Below are 12091 nucleotides of genomic sequence, written 5' to 3'. Positions count from 1 at the left end.
ATACTTGCTTAAAGTAAGTCAAAGTGGCAGGAGCCTGTCCTTGCATCAACAATGTACTCCACCATTGACTAGCATTGTCCTTAAGAAAAGTGGCAGCTTTTCGGACCTTGGAAGGCTCTGTAAAGTTCCCTCCTGCAAATGCGGCATCAAACTACTGTAAGAAAGAGAGAGCCTTAGTCCTATCTTCAAATCCTCGAAAGATGTCAAACTGTACGGCTGCACCACCTTCCTTGTATGGCTTTGGCTTCTCATGAGCCATCAAAGGGTTCGTAGGATATGCCTGTAACATAGGAACACTAACAGGTGGCATGGAAGTTGCCGGACCACTGACTACAGGGCTTGTAGACAGAATACTTGCTTGCTGATTTTGATAACCAGCCATACCAAAAGTGCCTTGTGGCATGCCAAAACTGCCCTGAACTCCCTGAAATCCAGCCTGCATGCCTATATTGCCATACATGGGGTTTGGCATAAAACCCTGTGTACTCCCAAACACTGTTCCTGGTACATAAATCTGGTTTCCAAGCGCATAACCAGCCATACTCTGAAATATAGATCCACCTCCAAAGTACCCAGGATGTACAGAGGTTGGTGGGAAAACCTGTGGTAAAGCTTGAAAACTGTTTCCTTGTCCATTTAAGCCAACATTTGGCTGCTGTAAAGTGGCGAGCTGAACTGGCAATGCCTGTGTAACTAGCGTTTCCCCCACCTGTTCTTGGACAGTCGGAACCAATCTTGGAGTCTCCATTGACTCCGCAAGGTGCCTTGGTGTTTCCACTGAATCTGCAGCATGCTTACTCTTATCCTGGACCTCTACTGGATCCGAAATCTTTGCACATTGCCCAACTTGTTGTAAAGGAAGGGAGGGTTGCAAAAATGCCAAAAACCTTGGATTCTGCATCACTTGAGTAAACATACTCACAGCAGCAACTAACTGAGTCTTGAAAATGTCTTCATCCATAGAAGAAGCCGTAAGAACTTGTGGCTCAACCATAACAGGAGGAGTAACAAACTGTGGAGGTCTAGAAGACTCTCCCACCTCATGAACAACAGGGATCTCCTGTGATGAAGACGCTTCCTCTCTAGTGTCTTCCTTTCTATCAGCCATAATGCACAATTCTGTGTCTTACACCCAAACAAACTCTGGCTCACTCTTTAGCGAAAAAGTGATTTGGTCTCGGCAACGGAACCATGTAATCGGCCTGTTCACTAGAAAGGGCGGTAGTGTACAACCAAAATATATAAATGCTTTCACCCAATTTACAGTCGTCCACTTTACCTGAACTTAAAGACACAGAATCAAGAAGAAATACAGGAAGCTATAATGCTCCTGTTGCAACACAGACACCCTGTTGGCCCCTAAGTTAGGCGCCCCTTGCGGTATTTCTTTATTTTTAAGAAGAGAGAAAGTACAATGGGCTGTCTTTCACCAGTTCTGGGTGAAATTTGGCAGCATAACAATACAATTATTGACCCAAAACAAGTTGACCAGGAGGGGAAACTCTGCCCAAGTCTGAAACTTCTGGTTGCAGTGCAGAATTAACCATTTCAGCCTGCTGTAATTACTGGTTCAGACCTGTTTTGACACCTGTTTTCAGCTCATATTGTTCCCTGCACTGTCCCGCATCTTCTGTGCCAAGTGCCCCTTGATTCTGAGATCAATTGGGCTCTGAAATAACCTCTGAACAGTCCAGAATCAGTACTGATTTAGTGCTGTTTCAGACACTTGCTTGGTGAGGTTACCACCCTCACCTGTTCCTGCTGGTAGGCAGCAAACAACTGCTCCTGTTCCTGGAGAAAGAAGGCTCTTGCCTCATGCAAAAACAGCATATTCCCACACAACTGTACATGAATCAGCAGAAAAGCCCTCAACTGAGGCATATCCATAACTGTCAGGGAGAGAAAGAGAGAGAGTAGGGAGCAAGCTCAACCCTCTGTGCACAATAGACAAGGTAGGCAAGCTCTCCATAGCTCTCCATCTGCAGCTATTCATCTTCTCCTTCACAAATGAGCCCCTTCAGCCCAAAAACTGCACGCCAGCCCCTCTTTAAAGAGGAAAGTGCACAAATTTGTGCCAAATGGCAGCACTGGAAGGTATTTCCCGTTCTAGCCTTCCGGTCTAAAATTCTCCATCCTTTGTTCAAAATTTGACCTTGGCACAGACGAGAGGATTAATCCTCGTGCAAAACGAAGATAATGATGCAAACAGATTCTGCGGTCCAAAAATAGTAACTCCCTAAATTTTAGGAGTTGCTTCCATTGCATCCCCACTAGTCTTCTAACCATCTTTGCAACCTATGGCCACATCCAAATTTGCAATGTAGCTCAACTGAAAGTGAATTTCCACTGATGACCCCACATGGACTAATCTCTTGAAGATTTGTCCATCTTCACTTTGAACTAGTCTCTTCCAGGCTAGTTCTTCAAGACACTTGTCCATATACACTTTCACAAGTCTCTTCCAAGCTTGTCAATCTACAGTGCCATCAGTCTCTTCCAGACTTGTATTGGACCTTAACTGTCTAGTCTTGACTCACTAGACATTCCTGTCCGTTTCACATACTGGCCATGCAACTCAGGCGTTTAGATTTCAAAGGGATCCTTCCAAAAAGAAAAACCAAATAAAGTAGTAATAAAGAAATCAACAAAAAGATAATAGTTGTCACAGTCTTGTGACAGTTAGCCATGTCAAACTGCTACCAAACCAGAAATCAAAAAATGGGTCTTGAAGAAGGTTGCAACCAAAGCAACCTCAACAATGAAGATACACCCCCCCAAGGTGGGTGCCCAAAAAGAAAATCCGTCAAAAGAAAAAGAATCCACAAGAGGTGATGTACCGCATTGAGGTGGGTACCCAATGTCCTATTGCATGTGCAAAGGTACTAGTGAGGGAATCATATGCCCCAGCTACCTAAGCCAGTGTGAAAGCAGCCTCTTTTGACCCCCCCAACAACGATCCCAAATGATACAAAGACCAAATTCAAACCTGAACAACGATGACAACCATACTTGGAAAGCAGACCATGCAACTGAAGCAAAAGGACATCACCCCAACAAAACTAGTGATTGTGTACAAGTAGAAATCATTGCCGATTGAGGAGCCATGACAATAGCAGCCGCTGATTGTTGCTAGTGCTGCCCCTAAAAAGAAGAAAAATATGCCAATCTGGAAGGTGGATCCAGAACAACTACCTTTGAGGTGAAGAAGCCAATGAAAAAGTGAAAGAGGGCAAATCAAAACCATCAACTTGTGAGCGTATAAAGGTGAATGATAAACAAATAAACCAAGTAAGCTTCATTAGTGGGTTAGGGCTAGAGTGTGTGGATCAAGGCAGTAGGCAGTGCTAACTGGAGGACCCTTAGGTGCAGCAAAGGTACATACTTCTAATTATATGGACCTTTTGCTCTCTTTTTAAAAAATCCTTTTGGATGTTGTTTTTGCATGGCAAAGAGAGTGGGGCAAGCCTCGTTCATAAGATGTTCCTTAACTGATAGCCTCCTTGCCAAAGGAGTTTGGGGGATAAATTTTGCACGGTAGGAGTGGACAAAGTGACTGAGAGAGGCAAGCCTCGTTCATAAGATATTCCTTGACTGATAGCCTCATTGCCAATGGAGTTGTGGAAGAAAAGGGGGAGAGTATAGTGTGAAGCAGTGTTTGCCTGGATCATACAAGGATGAATCTGTGGTAAGGAACAAGTTAGGAAAGTGATGAGACTGCACTAGTGCAAGAAACTCCGAATCCTAGGTTTGTTCCACTAGTACCAGTGTTGGTTCTAAGTCAAAGGGTTAGATGGTCTCCTCATACCACAGATCAAGAGTGTGATCAAGTGCATCTGTTTCTAGAGTTGGAGGCTATGTAGGAATTGGTTCATGGTCTCAAGGTTGTTTCCCAGTTTCATTCTGAGAAAGTTCTTGAGGACAAAGATAATCCAGGAGGGAATTTATATCTCCATACTTTAGGGTTAGGTTTGCCTACCAGGGTCAGGCAACAGGTTGAAGTTAGCAGTGTAGGGGCCACAAGGAGGTTAAGGAAGCCTATTCAAAGGATCCTCTGGATCATTCAATGGTGAGAATCCTTACTCCTGGACTCTAGGGTCTGGAATTGGCTCAGCATGCCACAGAGCAGTGGGGTGCAGGTTGGTGATAATGGAACACTGACTTTTGAGGCTTGGAAGCTAAGGTCTGGTCTTTCTACTAGCAACCTGCTCAGAGATGTGCTGGTATGGCTTTGTGGTTGGGAGGTCAGTGAGATGCCAATCCTTCTATGTTCAGTGCCTTGTGCAGCCTGCTGTCATGCTAGTGTTTTACTGGTTGATGTTGTCATGGGAATACTTACCAGTACTGTTACATGGCAGATATGGTGCACAACATGCAAGAGGTTCCTGGAAGGGGTGCATCCTTCTCCTTGTGACATGGATTTCTCAAATCATTCATACTTTTTGAGGTGAATGGAGGTGTGGAGCTTGCCTTATAATCCCAGCACAAAAGACACTAACAGATGCTTATTCTGGCAAGGTTGCCAGCAATTTTCTTCCAGCTTAGGGAGGAAGCTCTAAGTGGCATTTTGTCCTGCCCCACTTGTGGCTGATTTTGCCTATTTTTTTGAGAGTCTTTTTGAAGAGAAAGAAGTGCACTTTGCAATCAGTTTTTGTTTGTAACCATTCCATTGTCTCTTGCAATGTCCTGGACGCTGGAATTAATAACTGGAGTTAAGAGTGCCCGTGCCCTTTGTGGCTTAGTTCACAGTTTTCTGTTTTCAGATTCCTTTTGATGGCTTCAATGTGTTTGGATCTAAAGTGTTGTCATGGGCTGCACGAGACAGCAGCAAACCAGGCAGAACCAGGCTGTCTGCAGACGGGTAGGCTTTCAAACGATTTCCCATGTTTGAATACTTCTATTGACTTCAATGTATGGAAAAGTACCATGTTTGTAAGTGGTTAACCTTTGGAGCTTATTTTGTCTTTTAGGGAGTGTTGGGTGCTTCATTCAACACCTGAATATGCTCAAGCAATTATTGATGAGGCTGGCCTGGCAAAACCATCTGAAGAGCTTCTTTCAACTGTCACAGAAGCCCTAGTGAACGACTTCAGAAGCATCGGAGATATTCCTGCTCCTATCTTTTCCAAAGCTCACAGATGGTATCTGCATGTGTTACCTATGTTCAGTCATTCATATTGCTTGAGCACAAGCTGATATGGGATCATTTCAAGGTATTCAAGCTATTTTAGCTGAATTGTTTGGTTCTGTTTGGTGCAGGGGAAGTGCTTTTCCAAAAAGCAGCATTGCAACAGAAGATAGATGCCTCTTCGATGAGCATAAACGGATAGCAATTTGTGGAGATTTTTGTTTAGGGCCAAGGGTTGAAAGTGCTATTCTCAGTGGTCTGGCTGCTGCAGAGAAGATTCAAGGACTAACAAAATCAGATGCCAAACTGTAAATGTACAACACTTCATCAATTGATCCTTTAATGCTTTACAGATTGCATTACAGAAACATATTTATTTAGACCTGTTCCTTGTTGGAGAGTTAGTGACTAGAGAAAACTTATTACCTAGCAGATAGTGTCTCCACAGCTTGAAGCATGAAGTACAGCTAATAGCTCGAGATCATGAGTAGCATAGTTTTTCTCATGAGTCTTTCACTTGAAGAATAAGCTACATGATGACCTTCTTGTATAAGCATGCAACCCAGTGCAAGGGAACTCGCATGTATTACAACCTCATATTCTTTACATAGGTCGGGTAGCTTTAGAATAGGTGATGTTACTAGGCTTTGTTTGAGCTTCTCAAAGTTGGCTTGCTCTATGGAAGTCTAGACATAACAATCTACTTCTTGAGCAAATTAGTGAGGGGAGTGGTAATCAAGGCATACTTGATAAAAATCTTATACCATTCAATTAGCTCTAAAAAAATTCACCCCTCTTTAATTGATGTTGGAGGTGGTCATTTTTGCATATCCTTGACTTTGATCGGATCCATTGAGATTTTCTCTGCGGATACTATGAATTCAATATACTCAATTTGTGTCTTGAAGAAGGCACATTTTTTCTTTGCAATTTGCGTCTTGAAGAATACATATTTTTTCTTTGCATAGAGCTTATGTATCCTCATGGTTTTAAGGACAATGCGAAGTTGTGGCTCAGGGTTCTCATCATTCTTGGAGTATGCTAGAATGTCATAAAAGAAGACAAGGATAAAATCATTAAGATAAGGTGAGAAAATATCTCACATTAACCTATTAATTGTGGCAGCAGCATTGATCAATCCAAAGGACATCACAATCAACTAAAAATGGCCATATCTTATGTTGAAAGCAGTCTTTATCCTCCTTGATCCTTATTTGGTAGTAATATGATTTGAGATTGATTTTGGAAAAAATCCTTGTTCCTTGAAGCGTGTTTAGTAGTTCATCTATCCTTGGAATTGGATACTTATCCTTGATTGTCACTTAGTTTAGCTTGCGATAATCAATGCAAAGACCGAGAGTTCAGTCTTTTTCTTTTGAAATAGCGTTGGGGCTTTCCATGGTAAATTACTTGGCCAAATGAACTTTGATCCAATAACTATTTGAGTTTTTCCTTCATCTCAATAGCTTTTGGGATAGACATTTAGTAGGGGCTCTTAGCAATTGGAGTGGATCTTGGTACAATCTTTATTTCATGATCAACTTCTTTCTCGGGTGGAAGTTCAATTAGCTTTTCTAGGAATACGTCTATATATTTCTTGAGCTAGGATGGTTCTTTCTTAATTTTACTACCTTGTTCGTCTTTATCAAGTTTGATTAAATAGATAAGTAGTTCTTTTTTGTATCCTTTCACTCTGTGAGAAGCTTTTGCCAATTTAACTTTTGGCTTCCCAGTTCTCCCTTGAGGAGTTATGTGGTCACCTTTTTTATCTTGGAATGTGATTTGGCCCTTCCCACAATGGATATGAGCATCATTGGGGATCAACTAGTCCATTCCTAGCAAGCACTCATAGGCTCATAAGTTCATTACTTTGAATCCCATATTGGAAATATTATCTCCTAGGTTAAATTTCACTTTGCTAGTTTGTTGAATAGAAAGAATTTCTTTTCTGCTTGTTGATTTCACAAGCACTTTAATGCATGTAATGAATCAAAATCTGAAAGGGTCTACCTTGATAGGTTGGTGACGTTTGAATTATCAAAAATTGGTGATTCGGCTCTTTCTTATGGAGTATGATATGTATTGTTGCTCCCTCTATATCTGCCTCCATGGTTCAGTCTTCACCATGATTCACTTTTTAAGGGTCACACTAGTAACTCTCCCCTTGGCCAAGTTGTTTGATTATGGCCATGATATTGTGCTTGGCAAAAGTTTTGTCCAAGCTTCAAATAGTGTCTCTTGAAGTGGCTAGGTTCGTTGCAATGAAAATACGTAGAAGCTTCCTTGTTGCCCCTAATAGATATGAAGTTTTTGATTGCATTAGTTTTGGCATTCTTTCTCTGGCTAGTTTGGTGTTGACCTTGAGCTCTTTTGGCATAGCTTCAAAGTCTACTTTTATTTTGGTAATTTTGGCCCTAGAACTTGCCACTCTTTGGCTTTGACTACAATTGTTGGGTAATGGGTCTTGCTCAAATCCGGGCATCTTGGAGATAAGACGAATGTATCAACTTAAGGTCTGTATCCAAATGAGTGTTCAAACCATAGTAAAATTTAGATACTTGTTAATATGAAATATCCATGGGAGGGGCATGTTTTAGAGGCAATACAAATTTCAAACAGTATGCTTTCAAGCTCATCTCTACTTCTTTAAGGTGAAAAATTTGTTCATTTTAGGGTGGTACGCCATTGTGAGGTATCTTCCTTGCACAACTTTCTTTATCTTTTCCCAAGTGATTATTGTTTCTGAGACACCTTGGTCTTTACATCATTGCTTCCACCACAAATGGACTCCCATTAGTTTCAACTTGGTGATCATTGCTTGATTTGAGAAAGTAATTCCAGCAACAATGAAATAATCTTTCATGGACTCTCCATATCTTTGCCTTAGCCCCAATATCATTTGTTGTCAAACTCCAGTGGTTTAACTTGGTTAAGAAGGAATTTCTTCTCTTGAGCCTCGACAAGACTTGAGACCTCCTTGATGCCCCTACTACTCCTACCTAGTTGGTTCCCTACGGAGTGACTTCTCGCAATGAGGCTGGAGATTTGAGCTTCTCGAAGTGGTGAATTTTGATCCCCATGGAATAGGGTCCTTGCAACTAGCATCGGGGGAGGCCTAGTGCATCATTCCTTCAATTTAACTTGATTCCAATTAGATTCAGTTAGAATCCTACCTTACAATAACAAGCAACTAATTCTTGATGCATTGGCAGATCACTGGATATACAATTAAGAATCACATTTAGTTTCTATTCAAAAGTTGATTTATCTTAGAAGATAATCTTTGAGCAGATTTGGGTTTTTCTTTCCCCTTGGGTTAATCCCATGCTTCAACCTATGAACTAGGTCTAATATGTTTTACTACTTTGGGTGCAAGTTATCAATCCCCTTTAAGGTTATTATTGTGATTTGATCTTGAATTAAGATTGATCCTCTTAGGATAAATGACCCCTTCTAACATAGTTCCTTTAGTGATTTAGGTTCAATCTAAGTTCATTTCTCAGTGCGATACTTAATAAGTTTTTGACTTGTTCAATTAGACCATCTAAAACTTGAGAGTTCTCTTTGCGTATGGTAGCTTAGAGAGTATCAATGATTGGCATCTCCCTATTGTGAAGATGATTGTTTTATATTTCCAATGATACCATTCATTACGAGGAGGGGGTCATCAAACCCTTCCTTTAGTCCTAGTTATATGATCAACCATTGATTGGGTTATATCCAGCCCTAGGTAGTTCTGACCCATTTGTCTAATTGTAAGTGAGGATAATCTAATTTGTTTAAATTGGCTTGAGTTCAAGATATTAACCGAATCAAAGGAAATAATTCTTTTAGCCTACACCACGTGTTAAAAGATGCAATCTAAACCATCATACAATACTGGGCAAAACAAGAATTGGACTTTTTTACATTTTCCCTAGAATGACGTGATTTACTAGGTCTACTTTATCAAGAAATTTCCATTTATCTTTGATCAATTTTCCTAAGTTTACTAACCAACCTAAAATTAAGTTGGTCCTTGAGCTTTCCAAAATAGAAATCCTATGCAAGTCCTTTATTTACCATGAATTGCAAGATAGCTAGAATGGATCTTTTCTCTATTTAATTTGTTTGCTAAATTGCATGTAACCTAAATGTATTTCTTGAATTAACTTAGTTTCTATGATTAATTCTTAGTTACAAATCTTTTATGCAACCTTCTTTATGACCCTTTCATATACTTTAGTATATAATTGACTAACAGAGATGGTGGAACTTAGGTTGGTACGATCAAGGATGGGGTGTTACTTATATTCTGCTCATAATTTCGAAAGTCCCCACAACTCGAGAAACTTATGTGGCTCTCATTATTGGGGGGTAACATGTTTAGCTACGATCTACTGGGGATCAATAAGTCAAGATGGGAAAGAAGTGACCAAAGTGACATCGAGAAACTCTTTGTATTATGTAAGAATTGTGTACAATGAGGAGAAAACAAGTACATGGGTAATTTGTTTTACAATGAGTTCTCTCTCTAGGCAAGAGGTAACTTTACCTTGGTAATCCTCACGTTCAATTAGGCTCTCTTTGAACTTGCTCTGAAGTATTTGGCCTAGGGTTTGGACTCATGGATCCAACCCATATTCATAGTTTCTTCTCATTAATGGATTGCTTTACCCTATTTCTCTTGATGTGAGAGCTTTACTATGAAAGTAGAAAGCATTATATTCATTGCTTTTCTTGTTCCATTGTATACTTTAGATGTAAATATTTAATTCAATTTATTCCACCCCTTCGAATCCTGCTAACTCTGTTGTAATTGCTTTGATAGCAGGCACGTGATGATCAAAAGCTTTAAGCTAATGAGCTTTTCGCTTACCAAAGAAGCTTAAAAAGTATATGTTTTTTAGTAGCATCATGCATCATTCAGTCAAGATTAGTCCTTCCATTGCGTTTGAGGCCACATTTTTTATTGAAGTTAGCTCATGAGCGCACAATAATCTCGCTATTGATGTCATCATTTTTTAGTAGCTCCAAAGCTTCATTTTAGAAGCTTCTAATTTCTTACATTCCCCTAATCATTGCTTAATGATAAGCTAAACCATTTTGTGCTTTCAAACTAGAACTTGATAAAGTGAAACTAGTTTACTTTTTAAGGTTTTTCCACTCTCTTTACACTTTGGTGGGTATGTACTCATTGGTTATGATGAAAAGTACAATTTGGATGGAACACAACTCAACCACATTGTGAGGGACAGAAAATTCATAAACCGTGGATTCATATGCAAATATACACGAAATAAAACACTTGAAAGATGCTGATAAACACACATTGGATTCTTGTTGTTTGGCATTCCTCTTGGGTACTTCGCAAGTGGACGCCCAACACCACAACCTTGGGACTCTCAAGCTTCTTCGTTTGGGAGCCATAGTGTGGATGCACGGCTTTGATGGCTTTGGTGGTCTTGATGAATTTTCACTTGGATGGTAGAAAAATTCTTCTTCTCTTTCTCTCTCTTCTCTCTCTATCTCCCTCTTTCTCTTATCTTGTCTTCCTTTCACTCTCTTTTCTTATCTTCTCTCTCTCTCTCTCTCTCTCTCTCTCTCTCTTATATTCTCTCTTATCTTATTTATCTCTTTCTTGGCCTATCTATCTTTTTCTTCACTTCTCTCTCTCTATTCTCCTATGGCTAGCATTAGGGTTAGGATCCTCCTTGAAATAGCGTATTAGTGCTATTATATTTGCCTTCCTTTGTCCAAAACATAGCCTTTTATAGGCTAAGGGGGAGGGGGTACCCCCTCTCTTTCTCTCTCCATGTCTACTCCTAAGTTGCTAGATGCTACATAGCAGTCTTCATGGTTGCCAAGTGCACCATAGAGGGAGCAAATGAAGCTTTGATAGGTCATCATTATCATGACGATGATGATGATGTGGCTAATGTGGAGGGAAGAGGGCTGGCGGCAACTCACTGCAAAAGGTAAGTTAATTAAAATGTTTTAAACATTTGAACTTTTCCTTTTTCTTTTTTTCCTCTAAACTTTAAACCTTTAAGCCTTGAAGCCTGTTATGGCAAAAATGGAATATTATCCATCTATTTGTGTGAAACCCTCAATCGAAAGATAGAGTGGCTTGGAAAGGCCGCATCCAATCTTCAATCATTGTTCACTTTACTCAAACATAAAATAGTTAAAAGTAAACGAAAACTTTTGTTCTTGTTGAAGGTCGATTTAGATTAGCAAAAAGATTGGTCTACGGATTTATGTCAACAAATAGGGAATAAAGCTAATTTACTGTAATCAAAAGAGCTGAGTGATGATTATTCACTATAAAAAGAAATTTCTCCAAATCTACAGAGGAGGATGGTTTGGTTAAGGAGCATATGCTAGCCACTGATGTCTTACCTAAAGGAGTTGTTGAGCTTGTTGAGGTAGAATTAAGAGAAGAACAGGAAGAGTGGAAAAAGGACCAAGAAGAGCAAGGGCAGACCACTTTGAATATGGATGATACTTTGATTGAGGTTGTCCATATGTAGGATGTAGAAGAGTTGGATGATACAAAGTTTATGAATGTAGATGCTACAAAGTTTGCAGATGTAGACAATATGCTAGTAGAGGGTTTACAAGATACTTACGCCTTATTTGATGCTTTACTAGTACAAGTAGAGATTATAGTGAACCATGATGAAAACGAAGAGGATGTAGATGATAGAGAAGAGTATAAAGAAGACATTGAGTAGACATCTCCACTAATGCTTATGCCAGAGACTTTTGAGGGTGTTTTCTCCGAATCACATACAAAGATATATGTTATGGATTTCAGTGCAAATTGTAAAGCTAAAGGGATTGATATTACTTTGCTTGTGTTACAGATTTGGATATTGGACCGAGGGAAAGCATGCTTTTATGTATGTGTTGAGGGATTATATGGGTTACAAGCATTTGAGCATATTGCCAAACTGATGCTTGAAACCTTGTAGTAATCCTATA

The 12091-nt window shown here is 39.9% G+C and overlaps 1 protein-coding gene across 2 annotated transcripts in view; it reads left to right on the top strand.

The window, feature by feature from the left end:
* Window positions 1–6029, top strand: part of LOC148038281 (FAD/NAD(P)-binding oxidoreductase family protein) — a 36806-nt gene extending 30777 nt beyond the window's left edge. For both annotated transcript variants that reach the window (XM_087670320.1, XM_087670330.1), the window contains exons 7-9: window positions 4761–4858; window positions 4968–5138; window positions 5257–6029. In XM_087670320.1, the coding sequence (XP_087526446.1) occupies window positions 4761–4858; window positions 4968–5138; window positions 5257–5437 (450 nt within the window). In that variant the 3' untranslated portion in view covers window positions 5438–6029. The remainder of the gene's footprint in view (window positions 1–4760; window positions 4859–4967; window positions 5139–5256) is intronic.
* The last annotated feature ends 6062 nt before the right edge of the window (window positions 6030–12091 follow it).

The sequence above is a fragment of the Lygodium microphyllum genome, chromosome 3 (assembly GCF_053477565.2).
Source record: "Lygodium microphyllum isolate KBCC chromosome 3, Lygodium_microphyllum_v1.1.10, whole genome shotgun sequence".
Lineage (NCBI taxonomy): Eukaryota > Viridiplantae > Streptophyta > Polypodiopsida > Schizaeales > Lygodiaceae > Lygodium > Lygodium microphyllum.
The sequence above is the reverse complement of the archived record's forward strand: the minus strand, read 5'-3'. Positions and strand labels throughout refer to the sequence as shown.